The following is a 26,417-nucleotide window of genomic DNA, read 5'->3' on the forward strand; positions in this document are numbered from 1 at the left end:
AAAAAATGTATTTTTTCTTTAATATTTCAACTATTTCAATTATTTTTCCTCATATATGTTTATTCTCGTAAAATTGCAACTTTTCTCATTAGAATAGTTTTTTTCTCTTAATATTTTGACTTTATTCTTGTATAATTACGGCTGTTTTTTCCATTTCTGCCATTTTTTCTCACAACTATGACTTTACAGTACCTTGCGTAATCGCGGTTTGATTATCGCTCCCTCGCTATATGGTGTTTTTTCAAAAATTAATTAATAAGTGATTGCTGTTTTGTGGTAAACTATGGTGTATTAGTCAAAACATATTGAAATACAAGTGATATGTAGTACTTTGTCCAGTAGGTGGCAGTAATGCCACCAAACATTGAGACATTAGCTTACATGACATTACCTTAACACTGCATGAAGTCATGAAGTCATCCATGGCATGTCCGACATGATTGTGTGGAAAACGTTTTCCCATTCCGTGTGGAAGTGGTAGGTTTTCGGCTTCTTAAGTACAGAAGAAATAAATTTGAGGCTGACTGGTTAGTTCGCTTGGTCACTAGCGTTAGCTTGCTAGCTAGCTAGCGGCCGTCTCAAGTCCCTGCAGCATAAGAGTTGAGCAATGTGATGTAAATAATGAACAACAGGAGTCTAAAGGTGACTATAGGCATGTTATTTCATGTCTACAGGGCTCTAATAATGTTAAAAACCGTATTTAGAAAGTCATAAAAAGGTTTTGTAACTATGAAAATATTTAACTTTATTCATAGTTTTGTTTGTTTTTAATAATATTACGACTTTTAAAATATTTAACAATTTTTTTAAATCGTTAAAAAAATTCTTTCATATTTCAACTTAAGGCTACTACAATTACGTTATTCTCGTAAAATTCAGACTTTTTCTTATTAGCTTACATTTGTTTCTTGTTAATATTTTGACTTTATGCGTGTTAAATCACTTCTCATTTTTTTTTCTTTGTTTTATTGTTAAATTATATTTTTAGAATGTTCTGTGGGCCAATAAAAAACATCCTTGAGGTAAAGTGTTTTATTGTTTTTTATATTTTACTGTGGTTGACTTCTTTTTACACGTGTATATATTAAATGACTTAATTAAAATACTATTTAAGCACATTGAAAGCACAGCAAGGATAAATTGTGCATATGTGTTTCTATTATTTCTTTGACTTCCTGTTGCGATACTTTTTCACTTTGTAATTATTTATTATACAAAGTTAACGTGTTTGATTCTTTTTGTCTTTTTTACAGTGGCTAACTTCTTTTTACACTTGCGTCACATGGAAGAATGCTAAAAAATGACTTAGAACCTGGATTACACTTCACAGTGTCTTACTGTTATTTTATGGGTTGACACTAACTGGGCTTAGTTTTTCTTTTACACTTAAATGCATGCCACTTATAAATGCAGAATGTTAAAAAAAATTACTATGCAAGGCAAAACATCCATCTATTAATATAATATTGTGCTTTACATTTAACGATTCCAAATTGCTTTTTACAACAAGGAAGTGGAAGCTGCACATGCAACACATTTTTTTATGGGGGGAGATGCGAGGGGGTTTTCTTCCTCGTGGAGAGCTGCCAACTTGCAGCACAGGCCTGTGGATATAAATACAGCAGAAGCGATACTGTAGACGCAATGACAGACCCTGGCAGGCGGCCAAAAGCATGCAATGAGAGAGCGTGTGTGTGTGTGTGTGTGTGTGTGTGTGTGTGTGTGTATACAATCAGCTGAGGCAGAAATAGGCCAAACAGTGACTCTACGGTTCAGAGGGTGCACATGTCCTGAGTAGGGATTTTCAATTCTATTTGTGCTGTTACCTCCTAGGATTAACATCGGGTGGAAAAATATATAATTCAACAAAATATTTCCACGTTCATGTTATCCACTTCGGAAGACTTCTCTTGTTTATCAATTTTTGACATTTATAGGCTAAAATAAAGCAATTTTCAAGCATTTTTAAGAAAAGATCAGCTTTTTCCAGGACCCGGCAGCTGTATTAAACTACATATTTAGATGTACAACTCAAATACAGTAATCCCTCATGTATCACAGTTAAATGGTTCCAGACCTGATCGTGATAAATGGATTTCCTTGAAGTAGGATTCCTTATTTGTAAATGGAATATTTTCATAGTTACAGCATAGAAAACCTGTTTACAAACTTCTCAATACGATTTTGTTTTTCAATATTCGGCCATATAGGCTAGTATGTCGGCACACAGTCAGAAGATGTGGAAGATCTGGGTTCGTATCTCCGTCTGGACATCTTTGTGTGGAGTTTGCATGTTCTCCCCCGTGCGTACTCCGGCTTCCTCCCACATTCCATAAATACATTATGCATGTTAGGTTAATTGGAGATTGTCCATAGGTATGAATGTGAGTGTGAATGGTTGTTTGTCTATATGTGCCCTGCGACTGACTGGCGACACCGCCTCTTGCCCAAAGTCAGCTGGGATAGGCTCCAGCACACCCCTGTGACTCAAGTGAGGACAAGCAGCATAGAAAATGAACCCTATTAGAGCCCTTTAGACATGAAATAACACCCCTAAAGTCACCTTAACACTGCTATTACCCAATACAGTAGGTACAATAAGAGGAAATAAGACATATAACACAAGTAAGTAAGACTCGTGTTGGTATGTGTTGCTGTAAACGTGTTCTGGTGGCGTGGAGAGGAAGTGACGTCGTAGGTTCAGAGTCGAATATTAGTTTGGCGTGGGTTACAGCCGCAACAGTACCCTGTGTTAGGGATTATTGTGCTTGTTGTGAGATCATTCAAACCTGCAATAAAAGCCTGTTGTTCCGGCGATCAAGTCTGGTGCTCTTGTGTCTCACCGAACATACAGTAACGTTAATGACACCTAGTGACCAGTCTGGAATACTACATATCAACACATCGCATTAAACATGCAAAAACTGTGAGATTTGTAACTGTATATTATTTTTTGAATAAAATAAGGGCTCATATTTCCAAAATTTATATCCCTTTACATAAAATTTGATGTAGTTATTTTCAAATTATTTAATAGTTTATTTTTCAAAGTGTTTTTTTAATTTTATTTTATTGAGCCTGAACGTTTCCTGCGGCCCGGTGGTTGGAGATCCCTGCCTTTCAGCATGCTTGGGGATATGATGTGCTCTTTTGCACATTTGAAAATACTGTAACATTCCAAAAACATGCATGTTAGGTTAATTGGAGACTCTAAATTGTCCATAGGTATGAATTTGAGTGGGAATGGTTGTTTGTCTATATGTGCCCTGCGATTGGCTGGCGACCAGTCCAGGGTGTACCCCGCCTGTCGCCCAAAGTCAGCTGGGATAGGCTCCAGCATGCTCCCGCGACCCTAATTAGGAGAAGCGGCATAGAAAATGGATGGATGTAAGAATTACATACATTTTTATAGAAACTAAACAATTCCATTGGTATTTGCATTCACGTTCAATGGCTGCTCTCCATTCGGCGACTGTTGCGATCTCATAGCGTAGACTTTGTCTTTTAAGTATCCTCATCAAAAAAAAAAAAAAGTCTACTGGAGTGAGGTCTGGTGAACGCAGCGGGTATTCAATGAAACCCCTCCGTCAATCCACCTGTTTGGCAAGATCTTCTCAAGGATGGATCTAACATTGCAACGGTAGTGTGGGGGCGCCCCATGTTGCTGAAAATAAAACTCATCTTCAAAGTCTTCAATACTTGGCATGACAAACTGTTGCAGCAAGTGTATACATTTTTAGGATACCATGTACATACACTCCTTATCAAAATCTTAGTAGCGGTTGAAAAAATGCTAGAATTTGCATTTTGCACATTTGGATCTTAATGAGGTTTTAAGTAGAGCTACAATATGCAAAAGCAAGAAACGGGAGTGAGACAAAAAACATTTGGAGCTTGTAATTTAAACAACAACAACAAAAAAATGAAATAGGTTGTTGATCACCTGATCAAAAGTTTGAGACCACAGGCTATAAAGGCCAAAATGTGCTCAAAATGTTAATTTACTGTCAGGCATTCACACTGTCATGCCCTCCTGATGGCTAAAGCTAAGAAGCGTTGTCTTTTTGAACGTGGTCAGATTGTCGAGCTGCATAAACAAGGCCTCTCGCAGCGTACCATTGCTGCTGAGGTTTGGCGCAGTAAGACATTCTACATTTTTGAAAGATCCTGAGCATTATGGAACAAAAAAGTCAAGTGGTAGACCCAAAAAAATCACGCCTACGCTGAGCCGGAGGATCCGATAGGCTGTCCATCAAGACACAGGGCAGTCTTCAACCCAACTTAAGGCCCTTACTGGTGCCGACTGCAGCACAATAACTATCAGACGGCATCTGCTGGAAAAGGGTTTAAAAAACAAAAAACTAATTCAAAGACCTCGTCTCCTTCAACGCCACAAAAGTGCCCTTTTAGACTTTGCCAGGGAGCATCAAACATGGGACATTGAAAGGTGGAAAAAAGTTTTATTCTCTGATGAGAAAAAATGTAACCTTGACGGTCCAGATGGCTTCCAGCGTTACTGGCATGACAAGGAGATCCCACCTGAGATGTTTTCTACCCGGCACAGTGGAGGGGGGGGTCCATCATGATCTGGGGTGCTTTTTCATTCAGTGGAACACAGGAGCTTCTGGTGGCGCAGGGTCGTCAAACGGCGACTGCTTACGTGCAGATGTTGCAGCGGGCATCCCTCATGACTGAGGGCCCTCGTCTGTGTGGTAACAGCTGGGTTTTTCAACAGGACAACGCTGCAGTTCACAATGCTGGCTTGACCAAAGACTTCTTCAGGGAGAATAACATCACTCTTTTGGACCATCCTGCATGCTCCCTTGATTTAAATCCCATGGAGAACATTTGGGGATGGATGGCAAGGGAAGTTTACAAAAATGGCCGGCAGTTCCAGACAGTTGATGTCCTTCGTGATGCCATCTTCACCACTTGGAGCAATGTTCCCACTAGCCTCCTGGAAACACTCGCAAATTCTAGCAATTTTTCAACCGGTCTTAAGATTTTGATCAGGAGTGTATACAGTGTATAAGAGCGAGAAGGTGATTGTATATTTCATATTGTGTTTAATTTTTATTGGTTAAAAATGGCTTATTTATTTAAAAATATGATATAATTTTTTTTCCACCCACACTTTGTTTTATTATTTGTTGTGGAGATTTTTTTATTACAATAATTTATTGCACTGTAATGTTACATTTTATTTCATATTTGAGACAATATGTTATCTTTACATTTCATCGGTTTAAAAAAAAATTAAAACCTACGTTTTATTTGTTGATGCAATTTTTAAGAATATATTGTTTATGTTATCGGGTATATTGTCTTTTGATGCTGTGTAAATTGACATAAGTATATTATCATTGTTATCCATATTTTTTTTACATTGAATTTGTCACACACTATTAGATAAATGGTTACATCAAGTAATTTTAGGTGGTTATAAACTATATAAATAATTTATTATGATTTGTTTAAATGTGGGAAAAGTCCAAGCTTATTTATTTATTTGTTTTTTTAAAAACACTTTATCTGTAGTAATACACTATTCATTACTAATATTACTATTGCATTACCTGTAGTAATACACTTGCAAGTGTGCAATGCCATCCAAGCTACGCATGAGCAAATACCCCCCTGATATAGTAGTCTTGGTCTTGAAAACCTGTTTGAGTGATACCTCCATGGTGATTGTTGCAACAATCTTTTACAAAGTGGCCTGAAAGTCTGCGCCAACCAGAGGGAATTTGGGTCGCTGTTAGCAAGAGAGGGCTCACTTCGCCCTTCTTAAGCCCCCCCCCCAAAAAAAGGCGTCCAAACGATGGCGTTTAGTCCCGCATTAAGGCGTCCCTGTGAGCCAGCATATTAGTATTCTGCGGCCACTCGCTTGTTTTCAGCAGTTATAACACTGTCTTTTATGTCGCGCCTCCCTGTGGAATTAGCGGCATAATAAAGCGATCCTTATGTGTCCTGGCTACTTCCACATGGCTTTGGGAGTGCTTTTATCTTCCTCGTCTCCTTTCACTTCTTCCTCCTGCTCGCTCCCAACATGAAAGCGCTGCCGGCAGATCTTTGCTTCACCGAGTTCATTCTCTTTCATTCCCCCCCACTCCAAAAAATGATAAAAGTTTGAAAAGAGCATTTCAGGAGGGAGCGCTTCCATAAATGGGATTCATGGCTTCCTAATCTGCGCTGCGAAATTGATCTAAGAAGTTTCCCAGAGCGATCGGTGTGGCTTACGTAACACAATAACAAGAAGCAGTGTTTACTTTTCGTGCTGTTGGTGCAATCATGAAATTCAAAAACATTTAAAACCTATTTGATGTTGGGACAATTACTGTGTAACATATAGAAAAAACTACACTCCTATTACCCAATATAGTAGACATAAGAGAAAATAAGACATAAGACATCAATAAGACATAATACAGACTGACAGTTCCTTGTTGTTCCTTTTTTCCTTCCTGTTCTATATATTATGAGTGACCAGTGTAGAATACTACATATCATCATCATCGCAACGTATTTGAATGCGTCTTCTGAATGCCTTATATTTGTATTTAACTTCATTTAGACATTTTTATGCTTGAAAAGGCTGAATTTAGGCAACAAATATATAACGTGCTTAAATATGCAATTTTAGGCCTTCAGAAGACTCATTCAAAGACACGTTGTGATGATATGTAGTATACTGCACTAGTCACTAGGTGTCAGTATTGTCACATTGATGCGATAATAGCCACCATAGGACGTACTGTACAGAAACCTGAAGTAAAAAAAGAACATGAAGGAACTCTCCAAATGCTAACGCATGTTTATATTATGTCTAACTTATATTTTATATGTCTTATTTTCTCTTATTATGTGAACTGTATTGGGTAATAGGAGTGTAAACGTGACTATTGGGGTGTTATTTAATGTCTGGAGGGATCGAATAATGTTGAAAATCACATTTAGAAGGTCAGAAACAGGTTTTCTATGCTTTAACTACAAAAATATTCTATTTATAAATAAGGAATCCTACTTCACAGAAATTCACTTCTCACGATCGGTCCGGAACCAATTAACTGCGACAAAAGAGGGATTACTATATTTAAACATTACTCATGTTCTATCTACTGTTCACAACCAAAAAAAAAAACAAATTTGCTACCTTTGCAGAATTTGCTGATGTAAATATTTAGATGGATTGGTAAATGGCAGTATGGGACAGAGCCTTCACAGGGGAATTTAATTTGAACTTCTTTAAACTTGGAATGCACATGTCCAAATGTTCAATGTTTCAGCACTTTTTACACAACTTGCTGTTCAACAAATCGCAGGTCAACCAGAGTCCCGGTCCTGTAAGTCAAATGCCTAAACACCAGCTAGCAACAACTGGACAGAACAATGAGCTACTGTAACGTAAACAATGACAATGCGCGCCGTCATGCCACACGATGACAAAGTTGTCAAAATGTGACTGACTTGCGTTTGTCGCCAAGTCAGCACATGCCAGAGGCTCATTACCAAAATGGTGGATGTCAACAATCTAATAGAGTGTGATCGTGGACGAATGAGAGCCAGTTATATCGTTACAGAAACAAGGTTCAACTGTCTGCAACGCAACCCGCAGGCACTTATGGAAAGTATGCAGCGGCGACAGCCTCGGCTTTGCTGCACTTTAGACGGGGCCTGTAGCGCTCCTATTAAAAAAAAAAAAAAAACAGCAATTTGCTGCGGTTGAGAATGAGTGTTGAAAATATGGAATGGTAATTAGCTGATTAGCGGAGTAGTACTTGTAGCATAACTTCAAATGAGCAGCATGAGCGATTTTTTTTTTAAAGAAAACTATATATACAGTATTCCCTTTCGAGCTTTCTTATTAATACTGACTTATTTTACAATCTCTTGCTACCAACCAGAGTAGTTTAGACAAGAATGTGGGCATTGGCTAGTAACTGCGTACAAAACGTCTTTGCATGTGGGCTTGTAGCTAATGTCCATTTTGTCAAAAAGGCCACGTCCATTATCTCCGATAGAGTGATTCGCTAGCTCAATATATTCTACGAAGTAGCCTCGACGATTAAGCCACTGACGTAAGCCATGACAGATCTTCATGTAATATTCGTGAACTAAAATAGTGTAGTATTTCCTTGGAATGTTTTTAAATACTAATACTAAACTTCACGCATAGGCTTAAGGAACTGATCTAAACAAGTCTATAAAGGCTTAAGCCACCATTTACCAATACCATTGATAATCTGCGGATTATATTTCTTTAATAAAATGTAAAAAACGCAACTTTCCTCAGCGTTTAAGTGCAATTAGCTTGAAACAGCCACAAATGCTAACAAGAATGGCGGCAATCCATTCAACATTTCTGTGAATGCAACATTGTTTTTGGAGTTTATCTGCACATAAATATCACGAACCGCCGTGCGAGAAGCAGCTCAGTGTCTTGTTCTTTATAGACATCCCGCTAGTTTGTCTATGGCGTGTCTTACGTTGGCACAGCACAACAAAAATCCATACTAGCCACGGGCTTCTCTCCAATCTATTTTCTGCTCAGCTGGTTTTAAATGAAGTTATTATGACTCATTAAAATGCCCACAAGCTTGTGGAAGTCGGCCAATTACCATTTAAATTTAGCCTCCTGCTCCCGCAAACCTTATCTCCTGTCCCTGCACTACCCAGACTCTCATCACCGCTGCCACCGCTGCCTCGCTTTCTTTTAGCAAGACGCAAAAAAGCCCTTAAATAACCTCCAAACACACACACACACACAGGGAATGAAGATTATGGAGCTTCACTGATCCATGGGAATAGTTTGTGCATAACATAACAGAGATTGTATCAACAAGGCAGCATCTTACTGTAGGAAAGTAACAACATGTTTACGCCCTAATTACATATGGTGAAAAACATCATTTAAATATCTTAACACCAGCATTTACAGTGAAACACACATCATTTTCCGACTCAATTTGAAAAAAAATCAACTTCCCCACCTTTACACTTTAGTTCTTCCGAGAACCTTATTTAATATTAAAAACATAATATTGAAAACTAGCTCTACTAAAAATGCAGATGAATTAATTACAGGGTGAGAAATTTCAAGTCAAAATATTTTTATTTATATCTAGATCTTCCAGACTCTTCATCTCTTTCTGCAGTGTTTTCTGCCTCCCGCCCAAACAGTCTGCGTATATTTACTTCACTCAGGCCCTCCTCCAGGTACGCCTCCCGCCGATCCCACTCCACTGTGATTGGTAACACTCAGCTGACGAACCCCTTTTGTCTGATTGTTTACACAAAATAAACAGTTAGGACACTGCTAAATTGTTACTTACAGCTTGCTCTTCTGACTCTTCAACACAACCAAGTAACGTTGAAAAGGCGTCGGACCTCAGCAACAATTTGGCGGATAGGCCAGCTCCGTATTGGCCCATGTTCACAAAACAGACCCCTGTGAAGTGCCGTTGACAGATGAGCATATTTTCCTCTTGCTGGCCGGGAATCAGCAACTCCAGCCACTTCTGCCTGATGCTTGCCTCTTTAGCCACACCCGAAGAAACATTTCCTGGGAGCCATACATGCTAACTAGCGGGGGGAGGGCAGGCCTACAGCGCTTGCCTGGGTATGCACATATAAGGAAGTCTGGGTTGCGCTGACGTCAATGGAACTCAGTGTTAAAAAAAACTCTGTAAAACACAGCGTGCAGAGCCATCCAAAACTGCTTTCAGGTCTCAATACCAAATGCGCAAACCTCATTATCCGACGCGTTGGCATAGTTTTACATTCATCACAGTGGATCTCATACAAAAACAGCTTAAGGCAAATTTAAAAATAAACCCCAGGAAAATAACTGAATTTGAACTGTAGCTCTAAAAGGGTCTTAACTGTATATCTAATAAGACTAACAGAATCAGTGTTTACAATATTTAAAGGGATTTAAATAGAATATAAAATAAAACACAAATATATTTAGAAAATTCAAATAAAGTAGCCTGAGTAAACATTATTTTAACAATATTTTAAAAACTCATTGCAAGGGAAATTTCAAGTCAGAGAAATCTACCATAATATATACACTACAGTATATGCACAGTACCAGTCAAAAGGTTGGGCACACCTTCCCATTCAATAGCATGAGAAACCTCTGACTGGTACTGCATATGCATTCAAAATATCAAAAACACACCATAAAACAAATGCAACAAGAAAATGCTGAAAAATAAATACCCTGAAATCACAGTGTTGCACAATCCAAAACAAATGCAAAAGAAAAGAATGCTGCGAATGCCAAACACACACAAACCCCCAAAAGAATGGCATGGGAAAAATGCTGCATGTTCACGAAACGACACAGAAGTTAGTCAGGCTACCAGGGGCACGAGACCTGAGGGATATCCTTCTTTAAAGACAGAAGACCTAATATTTTGCAGTATTCTAAAGCAGCCCATTTTTACAGCAAAGTGTTGCACAAATACATAGAGAAAAATCTACCCTTTCATTCCACCACAAAACAAGGACAGCAAATTAATTGGCAGTTTTTTCCTTCTTTTTTTGTCATCTTTGACTTTGACCACACACACACACACACACACACACACACACACTGGCATGCACGCACGCACGCACAAACACACCGCACGCTGACAACAACAAAGCAGCTGGGAGGATGGAGGGATGATGAAGCGAATCCAAAATGTAATCGACTGTGTTCCTGTTTTGAGCAGAAGGCACACAGTGTACTGTACAGCCAGGGCCATAAAAACCTAACTAAAAAAAAAAAAGAAAGAAAGGAAAGAGAGCGATGAAGAAAAGGGGAGCCACAGACGTTTCAGCAATCACCCTCCATCAAAACACTTGTCTCGCATACAAAAATAAGACCTGACATTAGAGTGGAATACCAAATCAGGCCCATTAAGGCAGCAGAGGGCCACTCGCTACTTAGCAACCAAACCACAAAAAACTTTAAAGCTGCAAAATGGGGGAAAAGAACCATGATCAAAAGTTGCATCAAATGGTTTGACTGACAGGCTGCAGGAAGAGAACAGCGGCTACCTAAGAGTTGTAAATAACAAAACGTGATTTCAAGTCAGTGTAACTTGAAGCGGTTACTTCATATGTCATTAGTTCATATCTCCTTGATTGAAGTCAAAATGATCACAATCCGATAATTATGTTAATTGTCTGATGCAGAGCAGTTGCAGCAATATCCTGATTCGCTGGTGTTAGCGTTACATCATGAATGCAGCTATTTTGCGAGATCGTTGTGAAATAATCTCAAGTATCATTACGATTGATTCGTCTTGAACTAAACAGCAACAATGATGAACAGGGAAGGTTGTTCAAACACTGACAACACATCATTCTGCCTGTGCTATAGCTAGCATATACTACGTAAGACTGTTTATAAACATCGATCGGATTAGACGACTTTTATCATTTGAGCTCTTTTTAAAAAGTGACTGACTTTAGGCGGGACACAGTTTGTAAAGTTTTGCACCCGAGAGACTCACTTGCCGAAAATTTGCATTCACACTGTCCCCGGCGTCAACGTCGTCACGCATCAAATTATCGGATTATCGCACATTATTTGTAGTGATAGTAATTGCAGGGTTCTCTGTATTTATGCCCGATCAACTGCTAACAGTGAATTCACGAGATTTCTATGTGAAAAAGGAAAAAGTATCATGAAAGTTCATTTATTTTTAACTGAAAGTGACCGGTCCAGTGTGTACCCCGCCTGTCGTCCGAGGTCAGCTGGGATAGGCTCCAGCATACACTCGCGAGCCTAAAGAGGAGAAGCGGTATAGAAAATGGATGGATGGACGGATGAACGAGAACATTTGGCTAACTGTTGAGACGCTTATTTTGCTGTAATTCTGATTGTGCTAGCAAGCGTAACACAATGTTTCAACGGCTTGTTAACGTTGACCAAATTAGATGACTTTTGCGAAAGTCGGTTTAGCTATCTTGAAAAAGTGACTGGCATAAATAACGAATACAAATAAGTAACGGGAGATTTTCTGTGTGTAGAAGAATGACCCGAGAAAATCACTTCCCAAACTTTTATGTCAAACTGTCACCGGCACTAACCTCGTCACACACCAAATTATTGGATTATTGCACAATAATTTGCAACAACAGGAATTGCAGGTTTCTCAGAATTAATGCCAGATCGACTATCAACAGTGAATTTAGGAGATCTCTTTGTGAAAAAGGAAAAATATCATGACAATTTATTAAAACATGACAGGCTTAAATAATGACAATTTGAAAGAGTAACAGAGGCGCAAGATTTTCTGTGTGTAGAAAAATGACAGCAGTTTCATACTGAAGAATCTGTTTTTGTGAACTGCGTTGAAAGCAAGTATCAACACCGCTGACTTTGCCACACATTAAAATGATCAGATTACGGGATGCTGGGTCGCTGGATTCTGTTAAATCTCAGATGTGGTTATTTTGCCAGCTCGCAGAGTGACATGAACCAAAAGTGTCGTGATTACGATTTATACCAATTTGTACCCATTTTTTTTTTTTTTTACCCAGTTGTTTTTGTGCAAATGTTGACGAACTATTCAAAGTCTTCTTTAAGTAAATATTCTGCCTGTGCTAGCTAGCGCATAACACTGTGCCTAAATTGCGTGTTCAAATTCACATCATTTATAAGATGACTTTAGCAAACATCATTATAGGTCTTTAAAAAAGTTACTGACTTGAAAATAACAATGACTAAAAAAAAAAAAAAGATTAGAAGGATTTAGACGGAACTCTTTTTTTCTCATATTTCGGCATTTAAAAAGCAATTCTGTTACAAGGCTGGCAACAGAATGTGGGCTAGTGCCGCTCAGGAGCACACTTACAGGTGACAGGTTGTACTACACCAAACTAAATCACATTGTATAACTGAGTTGACACTGAGGACAGACGCACACACACATGGTGACTCACACAATAACACACACTGCAGCCTTGGCTATTTTTACATGTTATTTCTTGAAATACATGACACTTTTACAAGAAGACCCTGGACTAAACAGCTACACGGGGTTCCGGCGGAGGCAACACAGCTGCTCCATGTTTTCGGTGAAGCTTCACTTACTAAGGACAGAGGTCTAACAAGTTCACCCTTGACTCAATCACTGCTTACGGTTATAAAAATATCAGCGTGACAGCAGCGGCGAGACGCAAGTGTCATGAATTGACCCCTGTATTGTGTCCCGAGGGAGGACCATCCTTTCCTAGTTCTAAGAGACAGCTTTGTCGTCCCAATGGAGTCGCCAACTGTAAATCAACACGATGCTGGAAGTATGACAAGCAGAGCAGGTACAAATGAGACACATTATGCTCCGCAGCGTGACCTGTGTGTCCACATTATGCACCACAGGATGCTGAAAACACGACAAGCATGTATCGATAACATTTTTATTTTCTTTTAAATTAAAATTTTTAAATGAACTATGACTATTACAATTATATTACTTCTTTATTAGTATTATTACTATTATTATTATTTAACTGCTCATTATTATTATTTTTCTTATTACTGTTTTTAAATGTAATTTTTGGTAGCTTTTTAAAATTCTCAATTTTTTTTTTTATATAAAATTCCATCCAGCCATCTTCTATGTCGCTTATCCTCACTAAGGTCACGTTTATGCTGGAGCCTATTCCAGCTGACTTCGGGCGAGAAGTATTATATATATACATAAATATATATACACATATATACATATATATAATAGTATATTAGTATAGTATTATATAGTATATATAAAATAGTTTATTATTTCATTTTTTGTAACAAAAAACTTCTTTTATGTATTCTTTTTAAACATAGAAGTCTAGGGTGCTATTATGATTTATATTATAAAACGTACAAAACAAAAAACACATGAAAATTAATTGTGCGCCAATCGAAAGTCAATCGAATCGTAGGGACAACTTTAGGACATGTGTGTTTCAATTTGTAACTGAAATAACACGTTAAGCTAGCTAACAGACGTAGCGATCAACAGAAATCTGTCTGATTCTTTTCCCGACTACGCCACGTCATGTGTGTGCAATTCCATGTTGTGAGGCACAGTTCATAACTGCTTCAGTTTGTAAAAATTAGCATATGCCTGCCACGCCCACTCACCTGTTCGGAAGTCAGACACTAAGGAAACAAAAATTGTCAACATATGTTTATGAAACCCATTCATTCATACACTGGCTTAAGTCTGAAATACTAAAAACACAAAAATAGCTAATGGGGCACTGACACACTCTGCCCCTAATGCAAGGTCGTCACTGCTTATTAGTGCAAGTAGTTGCCCAAAATGTCCACTGGAGGGCACTGTGGAGAGAGGTGGTTCAAATATTTGAAACCACCTCATGGCATTCCCAGCACCCGAAAACAAGCACACAATTCCAACATGACATAACTGTGCATAAGTAGTTATTAAAAAGAGTTGCTATATATATATATATTATTCATAAATGTTTTAAAAAGCTATATTGCAGTTTACAAACATATTGCTGCATAATGGTTTATGTCAGTTAGCTATAGCTAAATTGTACGGAAGACATGACAGAGTATGGGCGCTAACATCGTAAATTGATATTAACATGTCACGGCAACAAAAAAAAATCTCCCCCCCTCAAAAAATGCAATGAAGCGAAAACACAACACATCCACAGCAAGCTAACACATCACATAAATCAACTTGATGAACAACAACAAAGCGCTAAACACAACACGCAACTCAAAACTGTTATTTCCAAATGCCCGCAAGGCATGCTGGGTAGTCCAACTGCAACAACAATAAAACATATTGATCTCAAGAGTATGTTAACTCCTCCTTGTTTACCTCTCTGATGACCTCCACAACATATTTTGCAATCAAGCAAAAATGCGACAAACACGGCAAAATGTTGGGAGAAAGAGTACCACAAGCTACCCAGCATGTCTTGCGGGAGGAATATATGGGTGTTTTTTTTGGCATGGGTATTGCAAGTAGATATTAGTTTGTATGTCCACATGGTGCAGTCGGTAGGTTACTTTGTGCATCGTGTGTGTTGACGTGTTGTGTTGTTTAGATGCCATTTTTATACAAGTTACACAATGCATCTGACTATTTTGGCGACTCAAGCGTGTCACGGTAGCACTGCAAGTCATGTTGCTGGCTACAGTTTAAAAAAAAAAAAAATTGGGAAATGCCCGCAGGGCTGGATAAAGACGCTTGGCGGGCCTGATGTGGCCCGCGGGCCGTAGTTTGCCCACCTCTGCCCTAATGCAAAGCCTCTACTTCATTTTTGTTTATGCAAGTAAGGTATTTTGCGAGCGATTCATGAACATACAAAATGCTATTTAAAGATCAATACGCATAAACACCTGCGCAATAACCACATGACTCAATGCTAACAGCTAGATTACAACTAGAACAAACCCTTAAAAAAGGTTTTTGAAGCTACTGTCTGTAGCTCTTAAAGATTACCGCTATTTTGACAGTTATTTAAAAGGTATTTTAACATATGGGTTTATATTGGCAAGTTAGCTATTGCTAAAAACAAGTATTCATACTGGTTGTATGTCAGGGATACATACAAGAATATGGCGGCTAACATCATAAATTGATATTAACATGTCACGGCGCCGCCAGCCCGAGTCATCACGTGGCCGGCGACCATGAAGATCGACCGCCAAATTGGTTGCCAAGAAAAAAATCCGACCAAACATCTGTAGCCCGTGTATCGTGTGGACATAATATCAGCTGTAGTACACAGAAACGTCAATGTAAAAACTCCCCCTTAGGCTCTACTTTCATTTTTCTTCTGAACTACTTCCTTTCCTGCGTCTTGCTTTTAATAGATGGACTTTTTTTTTTTCTTCCCCTGCCACTCGTTTCTCCGTCCCAGGAGCCTGCCGTCCTCACTCTCACATGCGCGATTGAGAATTTTGTGGCCTGGAAGGCAGTCAAGTTTCATTAATTTCTGGCTTTGGGTACAGTACAGTGTGTTCCTGGACTCACATCTGCGAGCGATCATAAATTCTGGAATGCTGGCAGAACATCCAGACCTGCCGGCACAAATATGTCGTCATCGGAGTGAGGGAAGAGACGGCGCAGCGCCAGAACCGCCACACACACACGCACACAAACAGAAGTGCGACGCCTTTGGAAGGCAAATAGGAGGACTTTTGCTCTCTTGTTACTGTGTTTTTGTGCCCGAACTCTCAGTTTCGATCCCACACTCACACACGACAGCAAATATCTTACACCCACAATACATGGACTATGTTCGGCACCTTTACCATCATAACATCCATTGTATTGTATTCAAGTATACAATATGTATATAAGTATGTATTCAAGAGAAATAATAATAACATACAATAAAATAAGTCAGTATTTAAAAAAATCCTATTAATCGACAGCCTTTTTCATTTGCAAGGTTCAATAATGGCATCTCAAATATTGTGTATGATATATATTAGATATAATTATGTTTATTAATATTATTTTTATTAATACTGTACATTTACTTAGTATTTTTATAATTTTTGCAATTTTCTAAATAATAAATAGCAATAAAAAACTCAAAATAAAATAAAAAATGCTGATTAATTTATCAATTTCTATTATATGTTATTTTTTAAAATATTAATATTGTATGAACACTTACGTATGTATTTTATATTTTTCAAATATTTTCTTTAATTACTAAATGAGGGATAAATGGGGGAAAAAAAAGTTCTCCCAGTCCATGTGGATGTGGTAAGTTTTTGGCTTCTTATTTTGTCCTTCTTCCCCACTCCATTTGAAACACTTGAAGTTTAGAACAAATACACTTGGAGGCTAACTAGTTAAGCTCGGTAACTTGCGATGAGCAGCAGCCATCTCTTATGTCCCTTCAGTGATCCCGTAGCCTGTACATTAGTGCTGCCCAAAGTGGTGTAAACAAAGAATAATAGGAGTGTAAAGGTGAGTTTAGGGGTGCTATTTCAGGGCTACAGGGCTCTTGTAGTGCTAAAAACCGTATTTTGAAAGTCAAACAGGTTTTCTTGAATCCTACTTTGCAGAAATTCACTTAATGCGCTCGGGTCTGGAACCAACCACAATAAACGAGGGATGACTGTGGTGTGACAACTGTTTTCAACCGTATTGCTGTTATTATCAGAATAAAATATGAACCTAATATACTTGTGAATGACAACATCATGGCATCCCTCAAGGTCCATGTTTCAGTACCATGATGTTCTCATAGTATGTATCAAGTATATATAAACTGTATGCACAAACAGAAAAAAAAACCCCCACTATGTATCCATGCCGCAAACAGGGCTGTAAACCATTTGAGATGAGGACGTGCTCGGATATGCTGGTAATCTCATTATGCTGTAGAGGTAAGCGTGGTTTGGATCCAGCTGTTTGAAAAACAACTGTATCATATGTTGCTGCGAAGGAAGGGAGGGAAAGCTGTGGAACATTTGGAGCTCTGTGAGGGCAGACGGTGGCAACTCAATGCTAACATTCGGTGCTACGATTATTGCACAACAGACAAGACGATGACATAATCAGTGTATGACCTCATGCCATCAACAAGTTGAGATATTTCTCAGGGCTTTGTTTTAATAAAAGGAACAGTAACATTAAAAAGCCTCTGGGGTCCCTATGGACTTTTTTGCCCTTGCAGGTGAATTTTTGCTAGTTTTTTTGGTTGTGTTATTCTATTCTATGGCATGATTTTTCCTAAGATGTTTTTTTTCCACAAAAAATCAAAATGTTCAATGGTCAACCAGACCCAGGCCAAATTTACCACCCTTTTGGGTCCCTAGAGGACAAAAAAAGTCTATTACCAAAAACTGCTATAAAAACATAACAGATTCATATTTTACTACTTTTTTTGCTTAAATCTCTCAATCAACTTGATTTCTCATCAAAAATACCAAACATGTAAATATGTTTATCATTTTATTCCTCTAAATGCCAATTTGATTCAATTATGTCACTGTTTTTGCTCTGAAAAAATACAAACAAAATGAGTGATGTTATAAATGTTGGGGGGCTGTGGCTCTATGTAAAGTATGGGAAACAATGAGGCGTAGCCCCCTAACATTGACCATATGGGATATAGCTCATGTTGTATGCATTTTCCTAAGCAAAAAACAGTGACACAATTGAATCAAATGGACATTTAGAGGGTAATATTTACATGGTTGGTATTTTTTTATTAGAACTGAAAATGATTGAGAGGAATAAGCAAAAAAAAATGTAGAAAAAAATATTAATCTGTTATGTTTTTAAAGCAGTTTTTGGGAGTAGACTTTTTTTGTCCTCTAGGTACCTGAAAGGGTGGCAAATTAAAAAGGGACCTCAGAGGGTTAAATGCTTAAAATTGTGGTCTGGAACAGGAAGCAGACTTCAGGTAGAGCATTTAAGAATGAAAATAAACAACAAGATGAGAGCAGACAGAATGTATTTAAAAAAAAATGAATAAATGAATAAAAATAGCTGGCACAGGGCAGACTGTACATACTGTACCCTCGCTCAGCAGTGGCAAGCAGCCCAGACTGGATGCGAGCCAAACGTGTACAAACAACACGTCCGCACAGACAGATAGGTGGGCGAGCGAGCAGACAAGCAGAGAGATAGGCCAAAAGGCAGGAAAAGTGGCAAAGAGACAGGTGGGTACGCGAGAAGACAGGCAACCGAAATGGCAAAAAAAAAAGACAGACAAGCCTTTGAGGCGGAAGGACGGCTACACAGGTATGGAGAGAGACTATCCAGGCAGACATGCAGACACTGCAGAAAGACAGGTAGGCAGACAGACAGGCATAGGGACAGAAAGAAGACAGACAGGTACAATTGACAGGCAACCAAATTGCAGACAGGCGAGTAGGAAGACAGCCGGGTGTGGTAGACAGGCAAGTGCAGAAAGACAGACAGGAAGACAGAGAAATGGAAAGACCGGCAACATTCATTGACAGGAAGAGAAGAGAGACGGACTATATCAACCAATGGGAGGATAGACATAGGAAGACAGACTGACATAGAAGCAAGCAGGCAGGCATACAGAGAGACAGACAGAGAGACAGTGCTAGAGGGAAGGGGAGGTAGCAGACATCAGTGGTGCTCAGCATACCAAAGAGTGTCTCTGCTCTCTCTCTTCATGTCTCTGATATTCTGTCTCTGTGAAGCCACTTGAAGTAGGATGATGATGATGATGATGATGATGGCGGCTGAGGCTGAGGGCTTTGGGACGTGGCAAAGTGTCATCATGACAGTCAACATGGAGACGCCGTGTCAGACCCACAAAAGCCTTGAAAGTCAAAAATGGTGGAGGCGGAAGAAAGAAAAAAAAGACAAGGAGAGCGTACAAGAAAAAGTATCAAAGAATCTATGCCACCGTGCGTCTTCCCTAACCGTCTCCTGTCCCGACACAAACACTCCTCTTTTCCTTTTCATCGCCAGAAAAGACAACTCTGAAGCAAAACTGATGCAGAAGAGACAAAAATCTGAGCACTTTTTTTATTTTTTTTTTTTACTTTTGACGGCCTCACCAAAAATACGCCGGCCGCATCCTCGTCAAGGTGGAAAATCACATGTAAAAAAGTCGAAGATCCTCTGTATGACGACAGGAGCGCATTTCTGTTTAAAGAAATTTACTGCAAAAGTACTAGTCAATTTTAAAGACCTGTTGCAAAACTTTTATATAACAGGAGTTTTCTGTCATTTTTAGGAATCTGCTGCAAAAATTACAGCCAAAGATCCTCTACAGCAGGGGTGCTCACACTTTTTTAGCCTGCAAGCTACTTTTAAAATGACCAAGTCCCAAAGATCTACCTACTACTATAAATATAGTAAATCTATATACTTTCTATATTTATTTTTTTTAAATATGAGTACGTATTTATGTACGTTATACATGTATATCAGGAGTACACGCACTTTCTCAGCATGCAAGTACAAGTCAAAATGATCTACCTCTTTCTATAAAACATATACAAAATGTAACCAGTAAACTCTGAAATACTATTGTAAATATGAATGATTAGTATTTCACATTCACATTTTCAAAGTTTACAGGTAATCAAAGTAGTTGCTATCATAATTCACTTCAATGTGGAAATAAAGATAATACGCATAACTCCTAAATAGTTGTGTACATAACCTGAGTACTGGTAATATGTCAGTCAAATTAGCTATGTAACGTTCATTAGGACACACAGTTCATGTACAACATCCAGCTAGCATTTGCTATCAAACATTACCCATATACAAGAATTTAAAAAGATTATGCAAAAGACAATGTAGCCGAAGTCAAGGCAACATATTGAAAAGGTTTCACCAATGGGCACATTTTTAATTTCATCACGAAATAATACTTTAAGAAGTGAATGTGTAGAAAACACTGATTTCTGTAGTAGAGTTCATGACGCAAAGCAAAGCCAGTAAACAATACACTTCTTTTCTGCGTAACTAGCCGCAATAAGTCAACAGATAACTTTAGTTATAGATATAGACATCTTACCGCTGAGTTAGTTCATCCATAATCACAATAATAAAGATGAAAGTTGCATCTTCGTGTGTACTGTAGTTTGAAACGCTGCGGGGGGAGGGCAAGCGCAAATCAGGAGGGGAGCTGAATGTCAGCTGACTGATGTCATATGACAACTATAAAGTGACATTTACGCAATCGACCCAAACTACCTTGGCGATGTACGGGTAGCTTGCGATCGACATAATGGCCACCCCTGCTCTACATGACAGGAGCAGCCTATTTTTAAAAGGAGTTTCTGCAAAAACATTAGTCAAATATCCTCTATATAGTATAACAGGTCTTCTGTGCAGTTCAAGGATCTACTGCAAAGACGCTAGTCACATACCTTCTATATTACAATTCTTTGCTGTTTTTAGGAATTTGCTCCAAAAGTGCCTGTCCAAGAACAGTTGCTGCTGTGTTTTTTTTAAAAGACATATGATATTCAAAGTGAGTTTCCCCCAAGTTTTGAACCAAACAAATACGATTCCCCAAAACAGCAGGGCAGTACATTCCTAAAAACAGCTGAGCACTCTTGTCATAGTGGTGTAAAGAAATGATGCGTCTCCATACTTTTGTGCATCTCTGTGGTAACTGAACTTGGGGTGTCCCAATACAACAAGTTGCAACCCAGCAATTCCTTCCAGTAAGTTCCTTCCAGTATTCAGTGTGTGAAAAGTGGTCATAGTGTGCTATGTTCTAACCTGTTTGTAAGACCCCTAAAGGTCATAAAAGGTAAAGTACTAAAGGGTGACGATGTGCAGACACGTCTTGTGTTACACTTCCATGACAAGCCAGTGAAAGTGCTTTCAAACCAGTGACACAAAGCAGGCAAAGTTATCTGACATAACGAGCAATGCCAGGCGGCTTGGGGTGGGTTTAATGCGCTCACCTGAATGAGACAGCAGATGCATGCGCAGACGGAGGCTGTCCAGGAAGCTCTTCCCGCACAGCTCACAGCCGTAGGTCTTCATCCCGCTGTGCATCTTCCTGCGGATAGAGCGGCGAACAAACCATGAAGAAACAATCACCAGCAGCCTTCTCATAGCAAGTTTGAAAATAACATTGTAAATAATAGCGGGCGTTACTAACTCGTAACTCATTGCATCCTGAATAGCTGCAGACGGACGTAAAGGAAAAACACAAAGATTTATTCAACGCTTTTTGATTTCCGCCTTTGTGAACCGAAGCATCATTAAGCGGTAACAGGTTAAGCTCACAAGGTCAGACAAGACCAAGGGTCAATATTTGATTATGTGGCCTTGAAGGTTAGCTAACTAAACAACATGTGACAACAGCAAAAGCCTGCGCCTGGCCAAGGGCTCCGTTACGAAACTCTCTCCAAAAAAACAAAAAAAACCCTGAGCCCCGGGCTTGGAACAAAGCCTATAAAACTCCTGAGAGATATCTGAAAGTGCTCTAAAGCAATTAAGGTGACACGGATTGCCACATAGCTGCCACGGTTTTCCTTAAGCCTGGAGAGATCTTCAAACGCCTTGCCTTGAAAACAGTACACACAGGTTTGATTATTGGTGGAGTTGACACGTTCAAAGAGTGATCCGTTAAGATAAATGACAACGTGGTGATTGGTTGGGATTGATGCAGACACCTCATCACTCTCCAAGGATGCCAACAAGTACTTCGGATTGGTTGTTTTCTACCCATAAAACCTTAAAAATGGGGAGAAAAAGCACAATAACAAGGTAGGGAATGACTCAGTAGAGCACACAGCCCTGATTCAAGTTGACTGTAAAGGTGAAATGTGGAAACAAAGTCCTGTACCTGCATCTCTATGCAGATTCTCACTAAAATGTAGTTTTTTTTTGTGCCACCCCTCCCCTGCCACTTGCTACCTGTAGCTTTTGTGTGTTCTAGCAAGAGATACCAGAGATACAACTACCCAACATTGTCCCGATTCAAGTAGACTGTCACAATGAAAACACTTGGAACCACATCTCTGATCAGATCCTCACTAACATTTTTGCGGGATTCAATACAAAAAAAAGTGGTTGTGTAGCTTTTTACGTATTGCTGCTAAGTAACCGATCAAAACAATATCTCTCAACCTTTTATGCTAGCCCCATTTTGCTCCGATTGAAGTAGACAATAACAGTAACAAGTGGAAATAAACACTTGTAACATCTCACAAACTCATTAAAATTGTGTTTTTGTGCCACCCCTCCACAAATACCATTTTGTGTATTCTATCTAGCAAACAGTGATAAACACAACAACCCAACTTTGTCGCAATTCAAGTGGACTGCAACAATGAAAATACTTGTAACCACATCTCTATTCAACTTGGAGCAGGGCTCCAGACTTCCACTAGACGGTCGCATTTTGTGACTAAAATATGAGACATTGGGGTTGAATTTTTCATCTACTCGCGAATGTGCGACCAGATAAAAGTACGCGCCCCATATTGGGACTAAGGACGTCCTTTATTACCTGAAAAATAGTCTGTGAAATGTGTAGTCAATTGATGACAGCTTGTCACAGTCGGAGCCTATCAACGCCAGCTTGTGTGATCGCTCATGTTTGACTCACATTGAAGTTCGACTATTCCACCATCTTTGTTTACACATTTTGCCTGGCTCCACTGTCTTGCTGGCGGCAGCTAGTCTCTGGTGCACGGACTGCCAATGTGCCTTTTTTTTTTTTTTTTTTTTTTTTTTACAACAGTGATATTTAGTCTTAAAAACAAACAAGCAATGCGGTTCATTCAGAGCTTGTTTTTGTCCCACAGGGAAACTACGATAGCTGTCACGTTCATGAGGTACGTGCTAACTTACTTTTTCAATGTGACACCTAAAAACCTTGCTCTCTTGTGACCATTCTAATAATTATGTCGTGTCTTCAAAACACTAGTGTTTCTAATAAAAAAATGTAGTCTGGAGCCCTGTAGATGATTTTGTGCCACCCTTCCACAAAGTTTAATAAAAAAAAAAAAGTGGTTGTGTAGCTTTTTGTGTATACCTGCTAACTAAGCAATAATAAAAAGTATATACCGACCTTTCATGCTCAAGTAGTATAACAGTAAAAAGTGGAACGAAAACTTGTAAACTCTGTTCAGAACCTCACTAAAATGTATTGTTTTTGTGGCACCCCTCCAAATACACTGTTTTGTTTGTGTATTCCATCTAACAAAGAGTGATAAACACAACAACCCAACTTTGTTCACATGGACTAAAACAATGAAAAAACTTGGAACCACATCTCTATTCAATTTAGCGGGATTTTGCATTTTAAAAATATTCCGCCTTTTTACTTTTAATCTGGTTACCTGTGTTCAAGTAAACATGGATACTGAGACCTGAGAGGGGAGTATGGCACTGCAAACAAACAAAAAACAAATAATAATAGTAATAATAATAATAACAATAATGCATTTAATTTACATAGGGTTTTTCCAACCAGCCAAAGCACACTTCTATGACAATGTCAAATAAAAGTGAGTATTATTATATACTGCGGACGGTGCATATGTAGACAGTTGTCAACAAATTCCAAATAAAAAGAAAATTGCCATCTGCTCTGCCAGAGTGAAAAAAACACAAAACCCTTAATATGAGATTCACTCCACTTGGGCGAGGAGATGACAGCCATCCATCCTGGCATCTCTCAGCCAAGCCAAAGCAGGACTGACTGAATGCAAATATATGGCTACGAGAAAGGTAGCGACAGGCGAGTGGAAAAAAAACAAAAAACATTCTACCTTGTAATCATTCTTTGTTTGCACGAAATAAAGGACAATTACACTGAAACATCCTAACCTTGAGGGGCTCTGTACAAGAAGGGACAACAGCAAACATGAAATTGTACAAATCAATAACAATCACACCAGGCTAGCGCACCTTTGTAAAGGTGGGTGACCTTATCCAGTCAGGCTGTGCGCAAGCTGCCACCCCCACGCTGGAAGTCATTTCTTACAACGTTCACTCAACAACAGATTATAGTTCAGTTTGTTTGCTGTGGTACAGTAAAATTCTGGCATTGTCTATTGGCCAATTCATGGACAGCTGTGGCGCTAGCTCAATCCTTTAGGTGTCATGATATCTTGTTGGTCGGCACCCCAGTGGACAGAGGGCAAAAAGTTGTGTGGTTTTGATTGTTTTGTACCCTCTAAATCCTTACATAAGTAAAAACAAACGGAATAACAGGACACATGGCCCTGATTTAAGTGGACTGTAATGGTGAAAAGTTGCAATAATATATTTCAAATGTACCTTTATTCAGATCCTCCTTTTAGCACCCCTCCACAAAAACTGGTTGTGTAGCTTTTTTGTATTCCTGCCAACAAACGATAAAAACAAAGGCTTTCCACTTTGCACTTTGCTAACCCCATTTTGTGCAAATCGCTAAAGGTATCCCTCCACCTATTTTAACAAGAACTGGTTGTGTAGCTTTTGCGCATCGCTTCTAACTAACAAACGGAAATCAAAACAGTAACTGTTGCTTGCCCCGATTCAAGTAGACTGTAATGATGAAAAGGATTCACAACCACAAATCCTCACAATGATTTACTGGGTTTTTGTACCCAGTAAATCCCCTCCACAAAATGTAATGCAAACTAGTTTTGTCATGCTTGGCAGATATAGCAGTCATTATACAGAACGTGTTATGAAGGCCAATACTTTTTCTCTGCATATTCTGTTGACAATCGGGTGTAATATGAATCTGGCTTGGTAAAAACCACAGGCTTTAATCGAGTTCCAGACACTTAGCTCTGGTTGCATTTATTTTTCAAAGCGTTAGATGGCCACAGATGTTTTGTTGTTGTTGTTGTTGTTGTTCTCCGCAAGGCATGCCGCATGCTCTTCTCATTTGGGGTGTTGTTTTTGGAAAAACATGCAAGTTCCTTATGGCTTTTTGATGACCATTTAGAGGATTCAGAAAGCTATCTTAAGAGTGAGTGTATGATGTGTGTCTGTTGGTTAATCTAGAACTCATTCAAAGACGCTCCAGTGGATTCCGTCATCCATCCAAGAATAAAAACACAAAGCTTTAACATGTTAACCCTACCTCTGTGCAGATCCTCACTGAGGCATCCTCACTGTGGGCATTTGTGCCACCCGTCCACGGAAACCGGCTTTTGTATATTCCTGCTGACAAATGTTGTCCAGATTCAAGTGGACTGCAACAATGCGATCCTCGCTGAAATTTAGTGGGATGTTGTGCCACCCTACCACAAAGTTTAATGAAAAGTGTGCGCGACCACTTTTCATTAAACTTTGCTCTTGCCAACTAACCGATCGATGTAATCTCACTTTTTCATGCTAGTCCATTTTTTCCCCCGATTCAAGTAGACAATACCAGTGAAAAGTGGAAATAAACGCTTCATTCAGAACTAGGGCTGCAACTAGCTTGTTTAGATTAATCGAGTAATCAGTTACGCCCTAGATGGACCAAATCTATAGGAACCAAGCACAAACAGTTAGTGGTTTGGTCCGCAACAGAAAAGGGCCAAAAATGTCCATCACTATTTCCCAAAGTGAAAGCTGATGTGTGTGAATATCTTGTTTTGTCTAAAACACAAAGCTAATAGGTCTGCTTTCATGTATGGCGTAATTAAAAAAAACAATAAAAATCACATTTAAGAGGCTGAAATCAGAGGATATTTACATTTTTTAATTTCAAAAACTGTTAATTGAATACCAAAATAGTTGTTGATCAATTAATCATCATTTCAGTGATTAACTTTTGCAGCTCTTTTCAGAACCCCACTAAGATTTCTCAGGAAAACATGCAACTTCTTTATGGTTTTTTGATAGATCTTTGCAGGCTTCCGAAATCTTAAGGGGAAGTGTATGATGTCTCTATTGTTTAACCTAGGACTCAAAGATTCTCCATTGGATTCGATCCATCCAAGAATAAAAAAAAGCTTTAAAATGAGTATGACTCCG

At 38.9% G+C, this 26,417-nt stretch overlaps 1 protein-coding gene across 3 annotated transcripts in view; it reads right to left on the bottom strand.

Moving 5' to 3' along the window:
- zbtb16a (zinc finger and BTB domain containing 16a) overlaps positions 1 to 26,417 on the bottom strand; it is a 165,370-nt gene that overhangs the window by 81,706 nt on the left and 57,247 nt on the right. For all 3 annotated transcript variants that reach the window (XM_054755693.1, XM_054755692.1, XM_054755694.1), the window contains exon 3: positions 21,407 to 21,504. In XM_054755693.1, coding sequence (XP_054611668.1) covers positions 21,407 to 21,504 — 98 coding nt within the window. The remainder of the gene's footprint in view (positions 1 to 21,406; positions 21,505 to 26,417) is intronic.

This window comes from Dunckerocampus dactyliophorus, chromosome 16 (genome assembly GCF_027744805.1).
Source record: "Dunckerocampus dactyliophorus isolate RoL2022-P2 chromosome 16, RoL_Ddac_1.1, whole genome shotgun sequence".
NCBI lineage: Eukaryota > Metazoa > Chordata > Actinopteri > Syngnathiformes > Syngnathidae > Dunckerocampus > Dunckerocampus dactyliophorus.